This window comes from Rhipicephalus microplus, chromosome 3 (assembly GCF_043290135.1).
Source record: "Rhipicephalus microplus isolate Deutch F79 chromosome 3, USDA_Rmic, whole genome shotgun sequence".
Taxonomy (NCBI): Eukaryota; Metazoa; Arthropoda; class Arachnida; order Ixodida; family Ixodidae; genus Rhipicephalus; species Rhipicephalus microplus.
Window position 1 is genome coordinate 117,930,573 of NC_134702.1, and position 25,993 is coordinate 117,956,565.

At 46.2% G+C, this 25,993-nt stretch overlaps 1 protein-coding gene across 1 annotated transcript in view; it reads right to left on the reverse strand.

The window, feature by feature from the left end:
- The window catches only part of LOC142802920 (neprilysin-2-like), an 80,505-nt gene that overhangs the window by 5,750 nt on the left and 48,762 nt on the right, over positions 1-25,993 (reverse strand). The window contains exons 10-11 of the mRNA XM_075888004.1: positions 25,320-25,549; positions 20,890-21,018 (exon numbers count right to left, since the gene is read on the reverse strand). Coding sequence (XP_075744119.1) covers positions 20,890-21,018; positions 25,320-25,549 — 359 coding nt within the window. The remainder of the gene's footprint in view (positions 1-20,889; positions 21,019-25,319; positions 25,550-25,993) is intronic.

A 25,993-nucleotide genomic window follows, 5' to 3' on the forward strand; every position in this document is an offset into this window, starting at 1 on the left:
CAACGCGCAACTGATAGAACACGTGTGTTCATCTGTCGAATCGGTCAGTCTACTCGGTCTGCAAAGAGGATGGGCAATACTGAGACAAACGTCCGTGTGGTGTATTTTTTCTTGACATATCTTGCAGACTTGAAGCGTGGATCGAAAGGGGTTGCGACAGAGCTCAACTTTGTTGTGGTAAATGGTATGAAGGAGTGCTGGGCAGAAAAAAGTAATGGCGGTGTTTTTCTTTGTGGCTATTATTCTGGCAGTGATCATCTGTACACCGCGCGTTCTTAAACGTATGTGGCCCTTCAGCGTTTTGATAGAGGTGTTCACTAGTATACCATGAATCGCCCCGCTCAGAGCATCGTATCTTATTGCAGCGTAGGCACCAATGGCATTAGTCCTGTCATTCAGCAAAAATAACCTTTTGAGACGTGCTTTGTCCGCAACTGCCTCATATTTGGTTGATGGTATTGCTATGTTGAACCCTAGATTGATTCTAAGGATGAACTGGTTAGCTCTGAAGGTAGCTTATATGCCTTCATGATTGCTCGTACAAGCGTCGGAGTCGGAATGTTTCAAGTGTGAAGACCTGGTTTGGACGAATGACGATCTTGTTCTGATCCTTCAGCTATGATAGTATTCTTTATTCTTTATTCGAAGTATACCTGCAGCGCCCGAAGGCGTTATAGCAGGGGGGGTTACAGATTCGAAAGAAACAAATTTTCATTTACAGCAGACACTTGTACACTTGTGAGCCCATTCCACTCATGTATTGTTCTGACAAAAAAAAAAGAATTTGCAAAAATTTCAGTCCTAAACGGTATTCCCTCAGTTTAAAAGGATTATCAATTCGATTTGACAAATAATACGGCGTCTGTAAATACATATCCTTATTGATTCCAGTTTTATTATTAAATATTAGATATAAAAGTTTTAATCGCAATTTTCGTCTACGCGATGAAAGCAGCTCCCAATTAAATTCTTCTTTCATAGCAGTAAAGCTTAAAAGTTAGTAGCAGTAGACTTATAGTAGTTTTGAAAATTTCTTGAATGTTGATGTGATGGCCCTAAATTTGTTCTGGAGCCCTGCCATACTGCGCCTGTGGTCCATTGCCTCTTACTTGCCTTGTTTGGCTGAGTTATTTGCCTGTCAGCTAACTTTCTCTTGTGCATGGGTCTGGCGGCCAGTAGCATCTCGGCTTTCTTTGTCATTGTAATTAATGAACTTGCTCCATTTGGTCATCAGCTGTACCATCCTGTTTTAGGTGGCAGTATTCGTGGTCAGTAACCACGTCGACAGATTTGCCTAGATGAAGCTCCGATGCTGGAATCACCAGAGTCAGTGCAGCTACAGGACACTCCCACAATCAGCGTTTGGGAAGCGTCAAAAGCGGTGATGAAGTTTCGACTATTTTGCCCTATCGGAAAAAAACGAATGGTGGGCATGGTGGAAACCACCACCCACCATTATAGTGGATTAGTGTAGTGGGTGAATGGTGGGAAACGCCCACCATGGCGCATGGTGGGTATGGTGGGTGCTGCAGTGCCGGCAACACTTGAGCGCGAAATGACGTCATAATCACCGTGACGAGCAGCCACAAAAAATAAAAAAAGAATTCTATAAAAACAGTATAAAAACACCCGTCCCGTAAAAAAAAAACAAGGCGTTACGGAGGATCGAACGTGCAACCTGCGGATTCCCATTCGAAGACGCTAACCACTGCGCCACACCAACATGACGTTGTGTGGGTGTTAAATACTTAGTTGGCATACCAACTTACGGTTCAACTTAAGTTATGTTTGTCGTGTACACAACATAGACAAGATCTACACCGGCTACTAAAAATTGCACATTTATTAAACACAAGCAACTGCGGCCTGTAACGATTGCCACTATGTTAACGGCACTAGTGCTATTTTTTTTACAATTCACAACTTCAAGAAAAAAACCAAGTGGACTGGGGAGCAGCAACAGTTTTCCGGCGGGGTCTGCCAAGTTTAATATCCGTTTCGCGCTCGTTCTAAAGGGTGACATCTGCTCACGCTTTATGACGCCTCTAGTCTCATTCCATAGATACGCCCGCCTAATTTATTTGATTGAGTATTGGGATGCTTTTCGCGCAATGTAGAGGGCGGTCGCGCCAGCGCAATGCTGTAGCTTTTTCGCTAAAGCAACTTCATAGCGGCTTGGCCAAAACGAATGCAGTGTGCCGGAAACATTACGCTTCATGTTTGTTTCACCAAGCGTATGAATTGCCACGTCTGAGTTCTCGTACAAAAGCTAGAGAAGTGCCGGCGAGTGCGACCGGCGGCTGTCGGTGAGAAGACACTTAATTACGTTCTCTGGGAGTGCTTTAATCGCGTCGCATCGATGTTTGGTGCTTCTTGAGCGGACACCATACACAATGAAAAATGCTTCGTTTAGGTTAATTGATGCCATGGCTGTGCTGTATTGTCATACTTAATCGTCGAAATCGTGTATTCTGAAACCCGGAAGCATGGATACCACAATTGTACGGGCTCGGTCGGTAGGCCTAACTTTGATGGAAATCATGGTGGTAGAACATGTAGTGTACTGATCCCAGATTGGTACACTATATAAATTGCCCGCCATTATAAGCCCACCCATCATCTGCTTACTGCTTCCCAGCATTATCGCGATGGTGGGCAGAGCTTCTCAGCTTGGTACACCATGTGGCCCACCATAACAAGCAGCACCCATCATCTGCTTAGTGCTTCCCAGCATTATCGCAATGGTGGGAAGAGTTTCTCAACTTGGTACACCATGTAGCCCACCATAATAAGCACCACCCACTATATGCTTAGGGCTACCCAGCATTATCGCAATGGTGGGCAGAGTGTCCCATTATTGCCCACTATCTAGCCTCTGCTTTCCACCATCATTTCCACTTTACCCATCATCTGTACACCATACCAACCAGTATGTCCCGGCATAACCACCATATTTTCCACTACGTCCCACCATAGCCATCATAATTTCCACCATGCCCACTATTATTTCCACCACGCCCACTATTATTTCCACTACGCCCACCATGTTTTCCAGTATCCACCATGGCAATTTTTCCGATAGGGTGGTGTCTCTGAATAGAAGGAAACTTATGTTGGTGGAGTAAAGAAGTTCTTCAGAACTTTTGAGGCTAAAGATAACGCTTTCAGGTGGTTTCAGACGGATATAGCCACTGAAGAACTATGAAAATTCAGAGCGCCAGTGAGCACGTCTGCACTACTTTGAGCCTCCTGGCAGTCTCACAAGATGCTTAGTGTCCATCTCTCAGACTTTGGGGTGCAAGTACATGAAGGATTCTGTCTTGATTTACCTTCCACGTTTGTCGATTGCGTATAGTCTGCATTCCTGCATGTGCCTTTTTCCATGACAATGATCGCGTTTGTTCGGCTGCCTGAGGTGTAATCCTGATGCAACCATGAGAAGAGAAATCCTACTCACAGGACGCACCAACAGATACAGAAAGAGAAACATTAACTTATATAGGCCTAAAAATCTTTCTCATCAGGTGAAGCCTGTAGGGTGCCAATCCAGCGGTTCGCGTCACACCACGTGCCCGCTGGATAGACGACATTGCTCAAGTGACTTCGGTGCATTCTCCCTGGAGGAACGTGAGCATGGGGAAACAGAACGGCAGTCCAGTGGTTGTAAACATTTTTTAGAGGAGTGATCTACCGTGGGCTTCGCTCCAGGATAGCCACAGTATGGGTAGATAATGAATTAGTAGTAGGGTTTACCATAGAAAGAATCCTTTATTCTGTATCCCAATAATGAGCACCGAACGGCGTCCGGCGAGGGGAAGCGGAAAATAATTGAAAGTCACAACAAAGATAGTAATTGAAGGATTATAGCCGGGTATCAATCATTCAAGGAGGACGTGAAAAAGGAAGTCGCTGTCTAGCAAGTGGGGAGCACCTAACGGTAGAATATGATTCAAGCTACCTCCAGGAGCTTCAACAGGTTGCGGAGAGTCTGGAGGTTAGGATGTGAAGGGAACGGGAAGTTGTTGAATTTGGTCGTGCGAACGCCTGCCTGTAGACAGTCGTCAGCCCTGTGCGTTCTTGCGACAACACTGAGCAAGCACAGAGAACGCGCTCAAGTGTCTCAGAGTTGCCGGAACATTTGTAGGCTGTTCAGGGGAGGCACCGCTTACGCACAACCGGTGTGCAGGTGAAAGATAGAGGCATGCTCCCGCTTAGTATGCCGCAGTTTAGGAGAGGCTTAAGACGCTTGCTTGATTAAAGGAATGCGACCAGTTGCTTCATCCACTTTTTCGAAAAATATGAGGTAGCAACTGCTCGTGTAGGCGGCAATTCCAATGTGTGCCAGCATCTACATAAACGAAATGGAAACTCAGTCAGCACACAATGCTGATAAGTTGTATCTCCTCAAAGACGGCATAAGCCCAAATGGTCAATACTTCACGAGGCTCTGAAACACTGACTTGGAGTCGGTGAGAACCACCCCTGGTTGCTCAGGAAAGTCCCCACGCCAGAACGTCAGCGGCTAGACGAAAACATGTCAGCTGTGCTGCGGAGGAGCTCGCCGCCACCGGGAGCAGGAATTGCTGGCTCTGTGGCCTATGCGAGATGGTACAGGTTGCAGCCCTGTAGCCGTCAGTCCAGACTGGCTCATGAGTAAACACCAGGACCTTTTCTTCCTGGTAATCATAAAGCTTGCAATAAGCAGCTTTCTGCAACGCAGCAGCCGGTTTCCATGATTGTGTTGAACTAAACAGCAACTGATGCAAGTCCAGCGCACGGTTGTGTGGCGGAGACATGGCGACTACCACAGGTGGGTCCGTAATATTTCCATACAGCTGACGAAAACCTCCCACCCATGAGGATGATTGGCAGCGCAGTCTGGTCAGCAGGGTCTCACATTCGGAGCACGGTCAAGGCGGTGGATGTTCCTCAATGTTAGTTCGAGCATGCTCAGAGAAATCGTCCATTCTCTAGCTGCCACCAGGGCTTGCCAAGAGCAGTGAGTGCGTTAGAAGTTTTAGGATACTACAGATAGCGCCTTTGTAAAAAAATGTCCCGCTGCTTCCTCCTAATTGCTGTGAGAGTGACAAGTGGTAGGGCAAACAGTAGTATGGATGTAGATGCAGCAGAGTAGAGCCGAAGCGCCCACTTTGTAGAGCAGCCACGACCACGATAGTAAAGCTTTCTCACTGCTTTCCTGCACTCGACGCGCCTTTGAAGTGGATACATTGACCACACATCCCCACTAGAGCTGCTCGCCAATGTTGAGTCCTAGGTACCACATTTTACCAAGGTATCGAACGTACGGCGACATACAGCTGCTTGGTGTAGAGCCGAGCAGATGTCAGTGGATGATCTACATGGCATCGTTTTGGCTACGAACAGGGTGGGGCCTATGTTGCCAAGAAAACGTACCGCTGCGTCCAGCGTATCTTTTCGGCGAGCACCGAATGGAAGACATGAACCTTGTTGTTGTCTGCATTGTCCCTTGTCTGCATTGTTGTGGGAGCTCACAACACAGAAATACTTCGTACCTCGCCGACACTTCCATGGGGTTGCTTCTTTCATCACGAAAAGGACATTTCGTGCAGTGAACGTCTTGTTGTAGTGCGCCAAGCGGATGACACAACACCGATGTTCACCGTGCCGACTTCAGAACGAAATCTGCACGTGTCGTGCGTGCTCCCACTTTGTTGGAACACACTGAATCACCTGCGCCTTCTACCATACCTATCATTAATTTTCCCAGACCTTGCCGCTGGATCCAGGCGCGGCGTTGTCGTTGCTTCCCAAACTAGAGCTTTGGCTCCCTATAGGCCCCAGCAAAAGATGCTTCTTATATAAAATAGTTGTAGCTCTTTCAGTACCCAATCAAGTCACGCAAGATGACACCCGTAACCCAAAAAAGAACATAAGTTGTTCAAGTTGAGGCTAGTTCACCTTATTTCATGGTCTTTTCTCAATGCAATAGTTTATTTATTTTGCTTTCACTTATTTTTTTATTGCACACCATATATTGGTTTGTGCCCGTGTATTTATGTTTCTTTAGTGTAACCCTGGTGTGCTCGTGTCACTCGATGTTTTTTTTTGGTTCACTTTTGCTTACATATATATATATGTATATATATATATATATATATATATATATATATATATATATATATATATATATATTGTGGACATTTGTTATAATTGTGGACACCACGGGACGGAAACTGGCAGTTCCCGTCCAACTAATGCAAGGCTCTGTCGCCAAATCTCGCAATTTAAGCTGGACAACTCGGTGCTGTACCGCAAAATTTACCATCCTGACGGTCAGCGATGGGTTACCGTTCTACCCCGATCGCTTCGGTCCGAAGTCCTCAGGGCGCTTCATGACCATCCGACTGCTGGTCACCTTGGTTACCATAAAACCTACGATCGCCTTCGAAGTCGGTTTTATTGGCCAGGCATTACCACTAGTGTAGCTCGGTACGTCGGGTCCTGCACTACCTGCCAATGTAGCAAACTACCAACATCTGCTCCCGCCGGTACACTACAGCCCCTTCCGTGCCCAGCCACACCATTCGAAGTTGTAGGCGTCGATCTTTATGGCCCCCTCCCAGTCAGTGCTGCTGGAAACCGGTGGATAGTAACAGCCATTGACCATTTGATGCGCTACGCCGAGACGGCATCCGTTACTACTGGTTCAGCTTCTGAGATTGCCGATTTCATCCTTCGAGCCATTATACTGCGTCATGGTGCTCCACGTGTATTGCTCAGTGACCGTGGAAGGGCCTTGGTTTCACAACTAGTGAACGCACTTCTTCACGCCTCCGGCACAACTCAGAAGACTGCCTCTAGTTATCATCCCCAGACTAACTGCCTCACTGAGCGATTCCACCGCACTCTTGCTGACATGATCGTCGCATATATTCAACCAGACCACAAAAACTGGGACGTTGTTCTACCAATTGTCACTTTCGCCTACAATACGGCCATTCAGCGAACAACCGGCTACTCGCCATTTTACCTAGTTTATGGACGCTCCCCTACTTCTTCCTGGACGTCTCTTTCTTTACCTGCCAAGCGAATTCATCTCCATCCTCTTCAGAGGAATACGTGTCACGACTCGCACAGTGCCGCCAACGAGCTTGTATAAACACTGAAGCCCGCCAGCAAGACAGAAAGCTAGTTTATGATGAATCGCATCGCGCTGTATCATTCCAAGCTGGAGACAAAGTGCTCTTTTTGACGCCTGTTCGCACACCTGGTTTATGTGACAAATTTCAGCCTTGGTTTATTGGGCCGTACACAGTTCTTGAAGAGACTTCACCAGTGAATTATCGCAAGACGCCACTTGTGACGCCACGTGGCTCCACCACGTGGTTCCCGTGGTGGAGCGTCTGTGTGCAGGAAGTCGGTGCATCATCGTGAAAATGAGCAAGTACAGGGTCGGTCGTGAGGGCACTCTTCAACCTGTCAAAAGCCAATTCACATTCCTGAGACCACTGAAAGGGCATACCGGAAGCAAGTAGCTTATGAAGTGGTCCGGCTATGGAAGCAAAGTTTTGTATGAATCGCCGAAAGTAAGAGCCGAGACCAAGGAAACTTCGCAAATCTTTTGGTTTGTCAGGGCGAGGGAAGCGAACCAGTGCAGCAGTTTCATCAGAGTCTGGACGAATTCCGTCCTTGCTCACAACATGACCAAGTACCTTGATAGATCTGCTGGCGAAATGGCACTTTTTGGTGTTAATTTGAAGACCCGCGCCCGCAAGACAAGTCAGGACCTCGTGCAAGCGTTGCAGATGTTGAGGAGACGTCGATGAAAAGACAACAATGTCATCGAGGTAACATAGGCAAGTCTTCTATTAAGGCCACGCAGCACGGTGTCAATCATGCGCTCAAAAGTTGTGGGCGCATTGCATATACCGAACGACATAACATTGAATTCGTATAGGCCGTTCGGGGTTGCAAACGCAGTTTTTTTCTTTATCAACTTCGTGCATGGGGATTTGCCAATAGCCGGAACGCAAGTCGAGGCTCGAACAGTATTCAGCACCCTGTAAGGAATCTAGGGCGTCGTCGATGCGTGGCATGGGGTATACGTCCTTCCTAGTGATCTTATTGAGTGCTCGGTAATCGACACAAAATCGTACGGAACCGTCTTTTTTACGTACCAGAACGATGGGTGACGAACATAGACTGGTTGAGGGTCGGATTATCTCCCGTTGGAGCATATCGTCTACGTTTTCTTCAAGGATTTTTCGTTCGGCTAGAGAGACGCGGTACGGACGGTGGTGCACAAAGAACGTTCCGTCGATCTGAATACGATGTGCTGTAGCAGTTGTCTGGCCCAGGGTGGATGAATGAACGTCAAAGGAGTTTGCATGCTTTTCCAACAAATCAAGCAGCTGCTGCTTCTGTGAGTCATTCAAGTCTTTGTTGATGGCTGCTGTAAAGGCCGAGGAAGCAGCATGATCTGCAGGATGGCCTTTAGAGGAGACAGGGGTAAGAGGCACAACGCACACAGGCTGCAGATCGGCAACGCAGGCGACAGTAGTGCTCCGTGGCAGAAAAATTTTATCTTGTGTGGTGTTGGTAGCAGCGAGGACAGTTGATCCATTGTTGAAGCGAGCCACACCTGATGCGAGAGCTATGCCTTTATTAAGGCAACGCGGTGACGGAGTTACCAAAATGTCACCAGAGTCGACGTCGTTGGACAAAACTGTAACTAATTGATGTTCGTTTGGTGGTAACTCGATGTCTACTGCAGCGATGAGTCGAATAGGCCTGTAGGTTTCGTCGTTGAGCAAGTGGTCTGTGTCAGTAAGATGGACGACACGCTGTGCACAGCAAATAGCCGCAGAAGCAGAGGAAAGAAAGTCCCAGCCTAAAATGAGTTCATGGGAGCACGGGGATAGCACAGCAAATTCTATGTGATGAAGAATTTCGTCGATTAGTACACGGGCAGTACAGAGAGCGGAAGGGCGAATCATTGTTCCCTGGGCTGGAATCAGTGTCGGTCCATCACAAGGCGTCGTGACTTTTCGAAGACGGGCACACAAATCAGCACGAATAACAGAAAACGCAGCCCCAGTGTCCACCAAAGCATCAACGTCCACTCTCTCAACTGTGACCGCAATAATATTGTAGGGGCGCGCTAGAGGAATGGGAGTCCTGTGTTGGAATGCAGTTTGTCCTCCAAAAACATGCATCGCTTAGTTTTCCGGACGCCGATCAGAAGTAAGGGAAGCAGGCTGAAGAGGAGAAGAGCGCCGGTAAGGCGACGGTGAACGGCGACGGGTTGATCGGTGACTACTGCACAGTTCACCCGATGCTGGCGGAGATGGAGACCGACGCGGCGGTGACGAATAACGGCGGCCCTGGTACAAAGCTCCTGTGGTATAGTCCCGTTCGCGTATGTCATGCCCTCGCCGCTCGTCTTTCTGGCGCTTGCGGCAAAAGCGTGCAATGTGACCACGATAGCCACAGTAATAGCACGTAGGCCGAGTCGATCGATGAGGAGGGTAGTAGCTTGCGCTAACTGCACCAGGAGAGAGAGAAGTCAGAGGGACAGGTGACAGCTCACGCGGTGGTGATGAAAAGCTCGTGGAGAAGCTTGTGGGAGGTGCGGTAGCAACCGACGCGTACGTTCGTGGCGGGGACGTCGAGCTGATGGTGCCTGGTGGTGCGGCGGCGGTGTGTGGGAACGATGGTAGAGTACGAGAGACAATGGGCTGCAGGTTGGCTATGTAGGTCATCGAAGTGAGCTCTTCCCTGATGACATCGCGCAATGACGTTGAAGAAGACTGAATGGGAAAAACTGAAGGTAGTGTGAATCCCATTGATTGTAATTCTTCACGTATAATCGCCCTTATCGTGTCTCGCAGGTTTGGATCAGTCGTAATACGGGCCCTGTCACTGTCTGGTTGTAGGCGCATAGACTCAAGTTCTTCGAGGCTCTGACAGGTTGTCGCAACGTCAGCAACGGTAGCCGGATTCTGGATTGCAAGGGCATTGAATGCGACTGGTGCAATCCCCTTAGGAAGCTGGCGCACCTTGTCTAATTCTGTCATTGGTGTGTCAACCCGGCGGCAAAGTGAAAGAACATCCTCCATGTTGGATGTGTACGACTTATCGATGTGCTGTTACCGAGTCGCGAGAGCTTTCTTTGCGAGAGCCGAACGAACAGCCGGTGTGCCAAAGACATGGCGAAGCTGATCTGTGAAGGCTGACCAGTCGGGGATGTCGATGAAGTGGTTGAGGAACCACGTCTCCGCGACACCCGTGAGGTAGAAGGACACGTGAGCGAGTTTGTAAGTGTTATCCCACCAGTTAGCAGCGCCGACACGTTCGAAATCGTCCAGCCATTCTTTCACATCTTCCCCGCGCATACCAGCGAAGGGATGGGGCTCACGCTGGAGGCTGTTGATGACGTGAGAAGGTGCGGCACGCGGTGATTGAATGGGAACGGCTGTAGCACCAGCCTCATCTTGGTGCGACATATTTCCGGACACCTGGCCCAAGCGGCGACCTGAACGTAGCTCCAGGGGGTAGAGTGGTTGAGAGGATGGCGGGGGATCTAACAGCACGCTCCACCACGTATGAAGTCTTGGTTTGGATTACCTTTTATTAGGCCCGAGGAACCGGCAGCCGACAGCTACAATGAATGAGCCAAGATGATGATGCTAAGCGACAACGATGAGGATGCATGAGCCACACATGATAACGATGATAATGTACCGGTGAAGAGGATGCGTATACTAAATGCCCACAATATATATATATATATATATATATATATATATATATATATATATTGTAATGCAACGGTGAAAGCGACCCAGAAGACACCATGAAGCGACCACACCCGAATCACATACCCCAAGCAAGCCCAGTTCCCACACCAAATGAAGACGACGACCACTCATGATGAACATGTGTGAAGAAAGTAGATGTGCTGAACACTAACTCCCCCCTTCCCCGTCAAAGCGGTTATTCTGACCACAGTTCTTCGAATCTGTTTAAAGCGAAGAGGAACGCCGTATGAAAGGCTTCATACGGCGTTCTCTGGCTAATGAAGGCGAAGGCAGAGGAATACCATTATCAGTTCGCGTGGCAAAAATCCGGCAAATTGTTTGTGCGCAAGGTGCCCGGTGATCGAGCATTGCGCATAGACAGCGAAAGCGACCTAGATAAGATTCGTTGAACCGTGTCTTCTATCACTTACGTTACTTTAATTTTCAGTTATCCTCCTCAATGGCTATCTTCCATGAAGCCATATATTATGACGCCCAAACTTTTAAATCAATTGTGCAGGGCCCTTCTTTTAAGGAGCCAGACAGAATCTCGATCTTTCATTTAAACATATGTAGTATGAGAAACAAGCAAACTGATATGCTGTTTGATTCGTTAGATCATACGTTCGATTTTTTGGCCTTCACTGAGACTTGGTACTCTTGCACGTCCGATGTAGTGTTCATCGAAGGATACAAGCATGAAAGCGTGCATAGACCGAATCGTAGGGGTGGTGGTGTGTCGCTATATATACAAAAAGAAGTTTCATATGCCGTACTTTCCGAATTTTGTTGTGTCAGCGCACATTATGAATCCATTGCCGTTCAATGCGTAATGTCCCTGATTGTCACAGTTCATCGGCCCCCTTCAGGGGATATTCAAGAATTTTTGTGTTTTATAATTTCGATGCTTGAATATGCGTCCTTGAGAAATTGGCACATTGTGTTTGTCGGTGATATTAATATTGATTTGTTACTTCTTACTCCACAAAGTAGACAATTTTTAGATGTAATCGAATCATTTTCGTGTAGGAACTTTATAAGTTTGCCTACTAGAATAACAGCAGAAAGTGAAACTATGCTAGACCTATGTATAACTAATTATGATAGAAACGACGTTAGTGCTGGTGTGATAACAACTTATCTGAGCGATCACTTGTCCATATTTTGTTTTTTTCCTGCAGCTAAGAAAGAAAAAAATAGTGTTAACGATGCTCCTGTTCCATATCGCTCTTTCAATACCAATGCCTTGTCAGCATTTCATGGTACTATTGAGAGTATCGACTGGGAGATTGTCTACAGTGAGCAAAACCCTAATATATCGTATGATCTGTTCCTGCAGCATGTAAAGCGCTGTTATGATGCTGCCTTCCCACTACAATACTATAAAAAGCACGGAAAGTCTAGCAAACCATGGATTAACAGAGGTCTTTACAACAGAATCAGAGAACGAGATAAACTATACCATAAATTCATTAGGATAAGAGACATATCTATATTACATGAATATAAAAAAGTTCGCAACAAATTAAACGCTGATTTGAAGAGGGCCCGTATTCAGTATTATCAGGCTCGATTCGCAGAGGTCTTTTTCAATCCAATGAAAGCATGGAACTCGGTACGTACACTCATAGGAACAACAAAAGGTTCTCTTTCTTCAGCATTACCAATTGACGGTGTTGAGTTTAGAGAAGCTCGTCTGGCGGATAAATTTAATAATCATTTCTTAACCTCGGGTGCAGCAGCTCAGACAAGGGACGCAGCAAACGACTGCCAAAAATACCTTTCTTCTTTCTCTGCGAACTCTACTTTCTTGACTCCGTGTAGTCAATTAGAAATACTTACGTACCTGAAGTCTTTAAATAAAAATACTGCCGCTGGTTACGATGACATTAAGGTAGAACCAATTAAACATGTCGCCGAATTACTGTGTGGCCCACTGCAGCATATCTGCAATCAAGCTTTGCCACTGGTATTTTTCCTGATGGCATGAAGACAGCTAAGGTGGTAGTCATCCACAAAGGTGGCTCTCACGACGACTTGAATAACTATCGGACTATTTCCGTGCTACCTTTATTTTCCAAAGTTTTAAAATATACATTAAAATCACGACTAATGAAGTTTCTTGGTGACCATCAAATGCTTGCAAGGCAACAGTTCGGGTTCCGTGAAAAGAAATCAACTGAAATGGCACTCTTGGATATTAAAAAAAAGATACTTAGTAACGTGGATCATAAGCATTATGCTCTTGCAATATTTTTAGACTTCAAAAAGGCGTTTGATTCCATAAAGCATTTCATTTTGTTTCACAAACTCCCTTACTACGGTGTTAGAGGTATCGTATTAAATTTGATCCGCAGTTACTTATCTGACAGGGTACAATTCACTAGTCTAAATGGCTACTCTTCTCAATCTCAGCCAATAAAATATGGCGTTCCGCAAGGTTCCATTCTGGGACCTTTATTCTTTCTCCTTTACATAAATGATATTGTGAACATACCGCGAAATCCTGACATAATTCTCTATGCAGACGACACGAGTACTTTTTTTTCAGGTAAACATCTACTTGAACTTCAAAATGTAGCTAATAGATGGCTAACTGAACTTTAACACTGGTTGCATCTAAACCAACTTCAACTTAATGCAAAAAAAAAAACTAAATATATTATTTTCAAGAGCCGTAATAAGCCTGACGATCATAATGCCTGTATAATATTTCAAAACTGCGCTATCGAACAGATTCCTAGTTATAAATTTCTAGGTGTTGTTTTTGAAGAGAATATGAGGTGGACACTTCACGTAAATAAGATTCATGCAAATATGTGCAGGTCAATTTCAATACTGTATAAAGTTAGCTCCTTGGTGCCTAAATGGTTGAAACTGCACTTATATTACGCCCTCGTTCACTCTAATTTGCAATACTGTCTCCTAATCTGGGGTAGCACTACTCAAACAAATTTTGATAGATTAATAATTTTACAAAAAAGAGCTGTCCGTTGCATTGAAAATCTTAAGCGAAATGACCACACAGCGCCATCCTTTTCAAAGCTTAATATACTCAGAATAGATCAGCTATTCCAACTAAGACTTGCAATGCATACACACAGGCAAATTTTGCATGACCCCCAAATCCTGTCCTCATCATCATTATCTGTACATTCGCAATATCACCTAAGGCAAAATAGACTCAGAACACCTATGTTCCGAACTAAATATGGTACTCAGACACTAGCCTATTTAATGCCACATTTTCTGAATAATAATCGAGAAATCGCCAATATGATCCAAGACAACTGTTCGACATACAGCTTACGGAAAATAGTTAAAGATTACCTCTTGTTTAGCTCCTAATCTTCTCTTTATATTGTGCATTTGCTGTCTTTTGATTTTTTCCTATTTTGTCCTATACTGTTTTGTAACTTTGATCATCATCAAGGCTTGTATAAACATTTTCATGTCACGCATCATTAGTGTGTATCGAAGGTAACTATTCTACCGATTCTGTTTTATCGCCTGTGCGCCTGTTGTTTTTTGTTTTGTTTTTTTTGCTTTATGTTGTTACCTGTATTTGCGCATGTACCGCGGCTTTTCACCCCTGAGCAATGTATGGGTAGGGGGGCCTTTGTCAGGCAGTTGCATCTGCCTTTAGCCCCTTCATCTCAGACCATGACTGTCTGAATAAACTTCTTATCTATCTATCTATCTATCTATACTGTGTGCATGAAATTTTTCTGCTGCCCGGCTGCGGTGATCCGCTGGAAGAAGAACGGGTGTCACGCGATAATTGAAAGCCGACGTTTGCTTCGAGACAGGGTAGGGCCAATGAAGCGTAATTTGAATTTGTCGCACAGGGGACGAGTGCGAATAGGTGTAAGAAGGAGGACTTTGTCGTGAGAGATTAAGGACACGGCACGATGAGAGGCATCATATTCAAGCTTGCAATCCAGCTGCTTGGCTTAAGTGTTGACGCGGGCCAGCTGGCGGCAATGAAGCTGACGAGACACGTATTCTTCCCTTGAGGATGAACATGGTTTAATAGGCGCAAAGGAGAACGAAGCGCCGAGGAAAGAAGAGGGGAAGCGACTGTGGACGAGGTAGAACGGCGAGTAACAAGTCGTGCGCTGTACAGAGGTAATATAGGTGAAAGTGACAAATGGCAAAATGGTGTTCCAGTTTTTGTGATTTGGTTTGATATACATGGCTATCATATCAGACAGTGTGCGATGAAAGTGGCCAGTCAGCCTGTTCATGTGAGAATGGTAACTGGAGCTGGTTTTGTGTGTAGTGACAGATGCCTTGAGCACTTCTTCGACAAGTTCTGAAAGAAGTACTCTTCCACGGTCGCTCAGGAATACGTGAGGAGCAACGTGACAAAAGATTATTGCTCGAAGGATCAAATCAGCAACTTCCGAAGTGGATGCAGAAGGCACGGGAGCTGTTTCGGCGCAGCCGGCTGGTGGTCGACAGCTGTAACTATCTATCGATTGGTTGTGACAGTCATAGGAAGTAGATAATACAGGTCAACACCAACTACTCCAAATGGTTGCAGAGGACACGGAAGCGGTTGTTATTGTCCGCTTCGAGTTGATGTAGGGAGCTTGCGACGCTGACAAAGGGCGCTTGAGGCAACGTACTTCGCGACAGCGGTGGACAAGCCCAGCCAGTAGTAGTGACATCATATGCGGTCGTACGTTTTCTGGAAACCTATGTGTCCAGCAGACATGTCGTCATGATAGCTTTTCAAAACTTGAGCTCAAAAAGATGGAGGTAAAACGGGCACCCAGCGTTGACCATCAGAGTGGTAACTATGGCGGTACAGGAAGCACGTGGTTGTCGAGCTTGAATTTCGTCAGCTGTCGGTGAAGATAGGGGTTAGGGGGCCGACAACTCCCGTCAAGACGGTGCATGATGCGGGGACAAAAAGGGTCAGCATCTTGGTGGGATAACAACAAACCACACTCGTTCGGAGAAGTTGGGCCCAGAGTAGCTGAGGACGAAACATGTGGGGAAGGGACGGCCAAAAGCTCCTCGACTGTGGCAGTGATGGGTTTCTTAAGTGGCTCCGAAAGTAACGGGCAACCCGCAAGCACTTCGGCATCTAGATGTTTTTTCCTGACGTGTGTAATAATCAAGTCTATTCTTGTAGGCGAAAAATGCAGTGACCAAAATGGCCGGACAAGTTCTTGAGTGTCCAGAGCCAGCACAAGGCGTGATGGTTCATAACTACAGTAAAGTGGCGGCCGTGGAAATAATGTCGAAGCTCTTGTATAGACCACACAACTGCTACGTACTCCTGTTTGATGATAGTTTAATTCTTTTTGGCAGGAGTCAGTGTATGACTTGCGTATGCGATGACCTTCTCAAGTGAAGATTTGTCTCGCTGTAGTAAAATACCATCAATGCCATTACCACTAGCGCCTGCATGGAGGTGCGTAGGCGTGGTTTTGTCGAAACAACAGAGGACTGGTTAGGATGTGAGTGCACACTTCAGTTGGTAAAATGCCGATTCACATTCAGGAGACCACACAAAGGCGACGCCTGATGCGATCAACTTGTCTAATGGCCAAGCTATTGAGGCGAAGTCTCTAATAAATCGGCGAAAATAGGAAGCGAGGCTGACAAAACTACGCAAATCTGTAGCTTTTTCAGGACGCGGAAAGTGTTGGACAGCGCAAATCTTGTCTGTATTCGGGCGAATACCATCCTTGCTCATAGTTTGGCCAAACACTTTATTTGTCTTGTTCGCAAAACGGCGCTTCTTGGTGTTCAGGTGAAGGACTGTGTTCGCGAGGCACGTGAGAACATCGTCCAGTCGTTAAAAATGCTGAGGAAAGGTTGACGATAAAATAACAATATCGTTTAAATAGCACAAGCAACTCTTCCTTTTCAACCATCGTAAAAAAGTGTCGATCATCCGCTCAAATGTTGCTGAAGCATTGCAAAGACCGAATGGCTTGACGTTGAATTCGTTCAGCCCATCTGGTGTTGGAAATGCTGTCTTCTCTTTGTTGTCCTCGTGCATGGGTATTTACCAATAACCCGAACGCAGGGTCGGCTTGAGAAGTACTCGGCACCATGCAGTGAATCCAAAGCATCGTCTATACACGGCACGGGGTAAACATCCTTGAGGGTAAATGTATTAGGTGCCTTGTATTCCATGCAAAATCACACGGAGCCACCTTTCTTTCTTCACTAAAACAACGGGAGATGACCAAGGACTCGCGGAAGGACGTATAACGTTCCGTTGCAGCATGCCGGTAACATTTTGCTTAAGGACCTCGCGCACAGATGAAGATTCGCGATATGGTCGATGGCTACAAGGGAAAAGCCATCGGTCTCGATATGATGTGTGATAATCAACGTCTGTCCCAGAGATGAGGATTGGGCATCAAACAATCTCCTATGGTTATGTTGCATGGCAAGCAACTCTGTGAAGAGGTCAACTCTGGACTAATGGTCGCATCAAGAGCAGGAATGCACGATGAACGTCCAATAGCTTGAAAGTCGGAACACCCTGGCATAAGCGGGGCAACACAGACAGGTTGGAATTCGGTAACGCAAGCCATTGTGGGGCCTTTAGTAATGAGAATGTTCTCAGACGTCTGGTTTGTAGCGCATATATGTCCAGAGCCATTGTCACAAGATCTGAACCAAAGGCAATACCTCTTTTGAGACGGCGCGCATATGGTTGGACAAACACGTCCGCAGAGTGAATTATGTTAGAAGCGGTGGTAACTACTCGCTGATGACTAGGTGGTAGCTCGGCATCTTCCGCAGTGAGCACGTAAACGTGCTTGTCGTCCGCATAAAGAGATAGTCCGTTTCCATCATATGAACATTTTCTCGACAGCAGATGGAAGCGTTTGTCGTAGACCAAAAATTGGCTCCGTATCTACATGTTACACAGCAAATATCGAAAGACGATAGTCTTGCATCTGGACAGAGTGAACAAAACTTTTATTTGATGTTCTGTGCAAGAAAATTGGTTAATTGTATTGTGAAGGTACTGCGTTAGAGTGCCTCGAGCATGGAGCGGAGGCAAACGAGCGCATCAAGTCGCGTCACACGTCAGACATGAGCGCTATCTGGCAGTTATCCAAAAAATTGAAGCGCACGGCGTGTAAATCGGTGTCTGAGGTGATAAGGTGTAGAACGCAAGGTGACGGGTAGGTGTCACCACTGTGTCCTCTTAGCAAAGCGTTGGAAACACTTGATTTTTTTTGTGCGTTCCAAGGTCAGCGCAGCGTGATAAACGCTACGGTTCTTAGAAATACCTATGTGTTCCTTTTTTAGTAAAAAATACACATACATAATATTGGCGTGTTGTTAAGGTGCTTCAGATATCCCCAATTATTGCTTTTTAATAGACAATTGCACAAGTGTGAACACTGAACCTTGAGCATTATTGGTCGGTGCTGCGGATGGGGTCGGCCGCTTGGAGAATCGTTTGGCCACTTTGGTGCCGTTTAGGGTACCGTTAAGGACGGACAAACAGACAAGTGTACAAACCGACAGACAGACGGGCAGATCAAAATTTTCGCGCCGAAGGTCTCTAAAAAAGACTATCGTCCTTAAAAAATACCAGCCTGTTATAAGCTGGTGGGCAAAGGCACGCAGCACGAACAATTGTACAAAATGGAAAATACCAGCAATGAAAACCCGAGTGGTGCATATATAGGCAGGTCTAATACCATACCATTAAGCAGCAAGCAGTGTAGGCTCATCAGAAGAGGCGGCGACTTTTTGCAGACGTGAGCACAAGGAACGATCAATCACGGACAAGCAAGCTCAACTGTCTACTGAAGCGTCCGCGTACACATCTTCTATTAAAACAGATATCGTAATATATGGACGCACTGAAGAAATTTGTCTTTTCGTTCGCTGCAGCTTTTCCTTCAAAAGCTGCAGAAGTGACTTTTATGCGCGTTCGTTGGTGAATTGCGAGACAGGTCACAATGGAGACGTAGAGTGGCGGAAGAGTGATGGTGAGTGTCATATAGTAGAGCAATAAGGAGGAATGGTGTCGGAAGTCCCAGTTGGCGACGGGGAGCGCCGTAGCAACGGGTCATAAGTAGGCGTTGGAAAGTGATGCCGCCTGTCCCATCATCCTGCTCGTAGGGGCCGAATCCACGACGCTCCTCCTGCTGACGCTTCCGACAGAAGCGTGCAATCGGACCCGATAGCCGCAGTAATAACAGTTCAGGCGAGGCTGCCGCTATGATGGGTGAAAGGGCTGGCTAGGCGCATTCGGAGTCATCGAAGCCAGGGGGACAGGCGTCGAGTGTGCAGGCATCGGTTGTACGACGGGTGGTGAACCAGCGAGGACTTTCGCGTACGTCGGCTGGAGTCGAGGTACCGGAGAGTCTACACGTGCTGGCCTGGTCATGGACGCCAACTCCCTTCTGATAACGTCGCGCAAAAAAGTGTTGGAGGGTGGAACCTGAGAAGCCGAAAGATTCGACCTCTTCCCGTATATATGCCAGGATCATAGCACGCAATAAGGAATCAGTCGTGGTGGTGTTTTCAGGTCTGTCCAACGGTAACCGTCGGGACTCAAGTTTCTCGCAGAGTTAACACATGCCAACAATGTCAGTGACTGTGGTCGGGTTTTGTATGACCAAGGCATCGAACGCGACCATGCCGATCTTTTTCGATAGATGGCGGACCCTCTCTGATTCGGGCGTGAATGGGCTGAAAGGTGACAGAGAGCAAATACATCTTCTATGTACGAGGTTAAGACTCATCGCGTTGTTGCTTGCGAGCATCCAGTGCCTTCTTCGCGAGGGCTGAACGAACCGCCAGAGTTCCGAAGATGTGGCGAAGCTGTTGCTTGAAATGTGTCCGCGGCGTGATGTGCGTTGCATGAAGAAACAACCACGTTTTTGCTACGCTTGTCAGATAGAATTAAACATGGCGAGGCTTGGCAGAAACATCTCAAATGTTAGTGCGACTCGCTCGATTGAACTGTTCCAACGAATTCTCTACATCTTCACTTCGAAGTCCGGTGAACGTGGTCATATCACGCTGGTGTGCAGTGATAATCCACGATGGATAGGCCGTCGTAGCCGAGGCCATGAGGCAGATTCAGGAGCGCCGATTGGCTCGTCCTGAGGCATGTTGCTGGACACCTGGTACAGACGACCACCTGAACAGAGGTCTAGGAGGTACAGTGTGCTGGAAGGGGACGGAAGATCGCTGAGCACACTTCCCCACTTGTGATGCAGTGGAGAAGGCAACCCTTATTAGGCACAGAAGACACGATGAAGTGACCACACTTAAGGCTCAGAACCCAGACAAGCCAAATTCCCACACCAGGTGAAGACGACGACCACTCATGATGATAAACTTGTGTGAGTAAAATAAATGTGCCTAATTAATACCCACATTATATATATTACAAACGTTTGAGAGACCCCTGACTGAGTGCAATCTCGTGTCAGCAGCAGCTTCAAAGTGTGGGTGGCGTTCTTCCAGACCAACATATATTTTCAATCCTGCGTACATAAAACAACACCTGGATGGAATCCCTTCCCTGCTCGCATCCCCAGTAGTCCTATTCATGCGTCAGGTAAGAGTTGCGTTATTAATCTTAAGTAGCACCTTCTGTAACGCTAAATGGAATGGAGTATATGAAATAAATGATATAGTTAAATATGCGCGTTTTGGAAACAACACAGACATATACTTTTGACAAGGCTGTATGTGCCTCATTGACATTATCACAATATAGTGACTATTCGTGAAGATACAACCAACACGGTGCCTGATTATTTAAAAGCTTTAACGAAAAATATGTAGTGGATTTCTAATGCACTGGGAATAACATCGCCACCCGGTGTTCTGAGGCGCCAAGCCTTGGCCAGCCAAAACAGGCGAAGATGGCAAAAACAAGGAGTATCAGTCTTTCGATGACAGTAGACATTCGCATCTTACTGTCTCACTGTTCTTGTTTTCTTGTCTCCGTGGCCTCTAGTGCGTGACAGTAGGTACCAGATCAGCTTGGCCTCTCTCCGTTTCTCTGTTCTTTAAGAAAGTTTTGTGCGATAGCTGGCACACCATAATTTTGTGCATAATTGTGCTAAAAACAACAGAAAAAGGTAACAATACTTACAATTGATCTGTACGATCTCCTCAAGCAGAGCACCCTCTTAGTGTATTCTTTTTTCACATCTTTAGCTTTCCAAAACTCGCTTCCCAATTGTGCGTCATCGAATCCCCACATCAGCGTGTGGCCTATTTTCTGCAATAAAAACGTGCGATAGGTAATATACAACGCAGTTTATCCCGGTGTACCAGCAATTTAGAGCAATAGCAATTCATCAGTCACTATTCAAAATGTCCGTGTAGGCATAGTTCTTTTGAACTGCAATAGTATTCGAGTGCTTGCTAGGTTGAACAGCACACTCTGTGCGCATAAAGAAAACGAAATGGTCATTTCGAAATTGAGGACACCAGGGACTGGTTTCGAGAATGCTCACTTTACTAACAGAGCGCGTAGAAGCAAAAAAAAGACGACTTTTCGCGTAGCGGTTCCTAGCGACTGCACAAACTTGAGGATTGCTTGAAAGCGGCAAAAACAATTGGCCCCGAATCTGCATCTTACACTGCTAATGTCGTTGAAAGATGATAGTCCTGCGTCTGGAGAGAGTGAAAAAAAAAACATTCATTCGATGTTCTGCGCAAGAGAATTGGTGAATGGTATTCTAGAGGCGTTGCGTTAGAGTGCCTCGAGCGTGTAGTGGAGGCAAACAAGCACATCGAGGCACGTTAAACACGAGTACCCTCTGGCAGTTATTTTCAAAAATGAAAGCGTGCGCGTCCGCTGAGAAGTATGCACTCCTGTCTTGTAGGTGATAAGATGTAGAACGCAAAGCGACGGGCAGGTGCCACCACCGTGTCGTCGTAGCGAAGCGTTAGAAACAACTTTTTGAGCATCGCGTTGCACTGTCAGCGCAGCGCGATTAACGCTACAGTCCTTAGAGTTGTGTGTGCCTCTTCCAGTATGAAGGCAGACACACAAAACATCGACGTGTTGTTACGGCACCTCAGATATGAACAATAATTTCTTTTTAATTGACAATCGCACAACTATGAACGCTAAACCTTAAGCATTATTGGTGGGTGCTGTGGATGGGGTCAGCCGTTTGATGCCGTTTGAAGTATGATTAATGAAGGACAAACAGACAAATGTACAGACAGACAGACAGACAGACAGACAGACAGACAGACAGACAGACAGACAGGCAGGCAGGCAGGCAGGCAGGCAGACAGACAGACCATTAGACAGACCAAAATCTTTCCGTCGAAGGTCCCCCAAAAAGGCTATCGTCTTTAAAAATACTGGTATGACGGCTCGGGCAACCACTCCGTAGTATACGCTTGGTGCTACTGTTTGCTGAAGCCCTGGTATTGTTGAATATTACTTGGAGTACTAATCATGTCGGATCATTTACGCCGTCTGTCGTACAAAGGAGACCCCTTCTCTCAGAATGCTCACATTATCTGGCATGATAATATTAAGACAAATGCACGTTCGTAGGAAAAATACAAGCTCTTCACCTGTGCGGCTCTCTCCTCACCCCCTCGATTTTCTGGGTGACCAAGTTCACCTTCTCACCACCTACTGTGTTCGTCTTAGTGACGTGCTATATTTCATGTCACCAACGTATTCTTCAGCTCGCTGTATGCAGAGCGTGACTGAATCCTCTTGTGTACAAGATTGGGGTACGGACTAGGGTCGTGATGCCGTGAGATTGAATAAGGTAATAATTTGCTAGTACAAAAGAAATACCTCTCACGTGTAACAACATAACAACAGTAGTACTTGAAGGAACTTGAAACTAGATGTTTGTGCATCTTTGCGTACAATAAACACTTTTGATGTTCTTATGAATGAAGGTTTTGATTAGATGCTGATGATTATCGAAAAGTTGGCCTTTCTCATACTCTCCCTCCCCCAACACACACTGCACGTTGCGTGTATATGTCGATAAAAGTATAATGGCACTGTGTGAAACGCTTTGTATCGAGAACCACGATTTTACATAAAGTAAAACCATAGAAAGAATGTGTCTCGTGTGGTTCACGCCATCAAAAATTGAGAGAAAAGCCATGTCATACACAGCACGTTTTTCGTAATTACTGTGCATAAAACGCGTCCAAGGTGTCGCCTTTCTTCGCTTGAATAAATACTTAAAGAGCGCATCCAGAGGTATCCTAGATGAAGGAGCGAAGGTGGTGGTGGGCAGAAAAGCGATCTCCTATTTGGAATGTTCGCGTGCGCTGTGTTTTCATAACGAATAAGCGCAGAGACGAATCACCAAGGAAGACTGAACAACACGAGTGGTTACAACAGGCTGTATGCGTGCACACGTACTTCCAGTAAAAGGCACGAGACAGTGATGACGCCAACTGAATGTGCTGTGGTATACCATTAAAGAAGTGTGAAATAAGGGGCATGATGGCCGGGTTCTTTATGAGTTTCTATTTGATGCCCCTTTAACGATAGACAAATCTAAAGAAAGAAATATGCATTTTGCAATGGTCACCTGCACATACTGTAGCACATTTCGAGGTAAGACACCGTGACATTCCTCATATTACGCGGCTAGGTTTCGGCGCTGTTCGTCTGCGCTCTGCGACCGGAGGCCGTGGATAGCCGTAGCGGCTACGGTCAAACAGTGGCCGGTGGCGACGACGCCTCCTCTCTTACTATTCAACGTTTCTTGGTGTATCTCACGTGTCTAGTTAAGCGTTAGGACGCATTCACACTTGGCCTCGAAAAGAGCGAAAGCGCCCAAACTCTCCACAAACTGGCTCGTTTAGCAGACCAAGCGGCCCGAAAACCATGCCACGCAGCCAGCACGCAAGAATTGGTCCGAGACCAACTTTCCCTCCATGCGAAAGCGGGTCTGGTTTCCGCTTCACGGCTTTGACTGCGCTATATGAAAGCACGTGATATAACCAGCCTGCTGCAGATTCAACTTAGCGGCAAAAGCGTCGGAGGTGGCTCGGATTGGCTCCAATTGCAAACTACCCTTGCAGCTTGGCGGAGCTTGACAGCCTCAGCAAGGGCACGTTCATAGAGAGCCTAGTTTGGATTACGATAGCCGAGAACTCTGAAAAGACAGTGCAGCAGCGGCGAGTCGGCATGCTTTAACGTGACTCACGTTAGTGTACAGCCATCTGATATCTGCCACCGCCGCAACCGGTGCGTGCACTCGTGTTGTTTCTGCCTGGCTATCTCCCAAAACAAAGTTTGAAAAGGTGCGAGCTGCGAATAACTAGAATTCTGTACAAACTTTACAGCTTCGAAAGCAGAAAAAATTGAATTGTATTTCAAGATAGCGACGTCAGTAGCGGCGGGACGGGCCAGAAGGAATGTGAACATCTTCGACTCGCTCGGTCGTGGTTTTCTTGCCACTCTGGCGTTTTTGTTTTCACTGCATTTGTCAATTGTGAATGCGCGCTTGGAGAAAGCGTGCATCTTCGGTTGCGGTCGCCTAATTTTGTGCGTGGTGGTTCCGTTCCTGAAGAGAAAGTTGGTATTATGCTGTGAAACACGAAAAACGTACACCATTTAACGGTGGGTGTACTGTTGCTTTTATACAGCTTCATCTGGTAGTCTCCCGCAGCTCTACGAAGGTTCAACCAGTTCTTATGGTATACTGCGTCCGCAGGGCTTTTGTACATGCCCAATCTGAACTGCACATTACGGAGTTCAATTACCGCATTACTGAGTTCAACAATTATGAAACATTGTTGTACAAGCTACCGTAGTATGACTGATGTAGTCGCTTATCGCGCACTATCATTCGCCGATCGCAACTTGCCCGGGTACTAATGAAGATACAAGTTACGTGTTGAACTTGCGCTTTCGTCTAAGTCTACATTATTTAAAGGTAAGCGTACTCCATGCAGACCTCTCTGGCTGGGTGAAAACTAAAACGGAAACGCAAACATTCGACCTCCTTTTATATCAATTTCTAGCGTTAAAATCAAACACTTTAAACTGACCCGATGTTTTCGCGACCGATTTGGTCTCTTCCTCAGGGGTGACTGCTCGAACGGCTCTCAAGCTAGCGCCTTTTGTACGCAGTGTCTCCTTCTCTGCCGTCCTTTTTTCTGCCGTTCTTGTAGCTGCGATATTTTCTCCACTGGAGCCGTGGACTGTGTTCGCGGACCCTCGGTACAATTCGAGCACTCGCACTCGCACTGACACGCATTTACCGGAATCTCAAAGGATTATTTTCATCACTAAATGGCGTGGTCAATTACTGCTCGCTGCACGTTCCTGACTGCGGGAAGAAGCAGTTCGATGTGAGAATACATCAGCGCAAAGCGGGGTTTATTCTCGGAGCAACTTTTTGAGCTGTTTTTCAGAAAGAAAGTGCTTTCATTTTTGTGACTTTCTTCTTTTGTATGTAAACACCCGCACATGGTTTACTACAGCAGTACGATAGCACTTGTGAGTACAGTCAGGAGAACAGGCACGAAGTTCAGCATGCTTGATGTCTTATGCAAAACTAAATAAGTGCTTACCGTTCCTATTCCCCCAAATTTAAGTGCGGATGGTCCGTACTCGTAAAAGAATGGACGAAGAAGTTGTGCTGTAGGTATTACTGCGGTATTTAAGCCCATGAAAAAGGCAGTGACCTTCTCCTCGTCGTAAAACTTAGTTTTCTGGTCTTTCCAGTGATAGTGTGTGTTTAGACGACGACCTTGTATCCATGAGGGGAAGAGTCGGTTGAATGGCACGTCAGGAAGGGCTTCTGCGCATGCAATTGAACACATATGAGTATGTGAAACTTACATTGCATAGAAGATACACAAGAACACCTGCGTGTTGTTTCTGTTGAAAAGATGAGATCTTTTCAACAGAAACAACAGCATGAGATCTTTCGTTGGATGTGCACAAGTTTCGCTATCTAACGATGAATAATGAAGACCTGTGGTGGCATCATCAGTATGACGAATGGGACAATGGCTGAAGAAAAAGATTTAGAAGGCAATCAATGCCTAGTAGTTTTTTTATACTTTCAGAGAAGTGACATTATTTTACAATGTCAGCTTGGAGCTTGCCCGGAACCTAATAAAAGACCACTGAATAGCACCTAATGAAATAAAAAACAGCTGCCTTTCATTGAGTTCTGAGCATTTGTTCCGTATTAGTATAAAAAACCTGTCTGAGGTCGAACTCTCCCGTGATTTGGTGT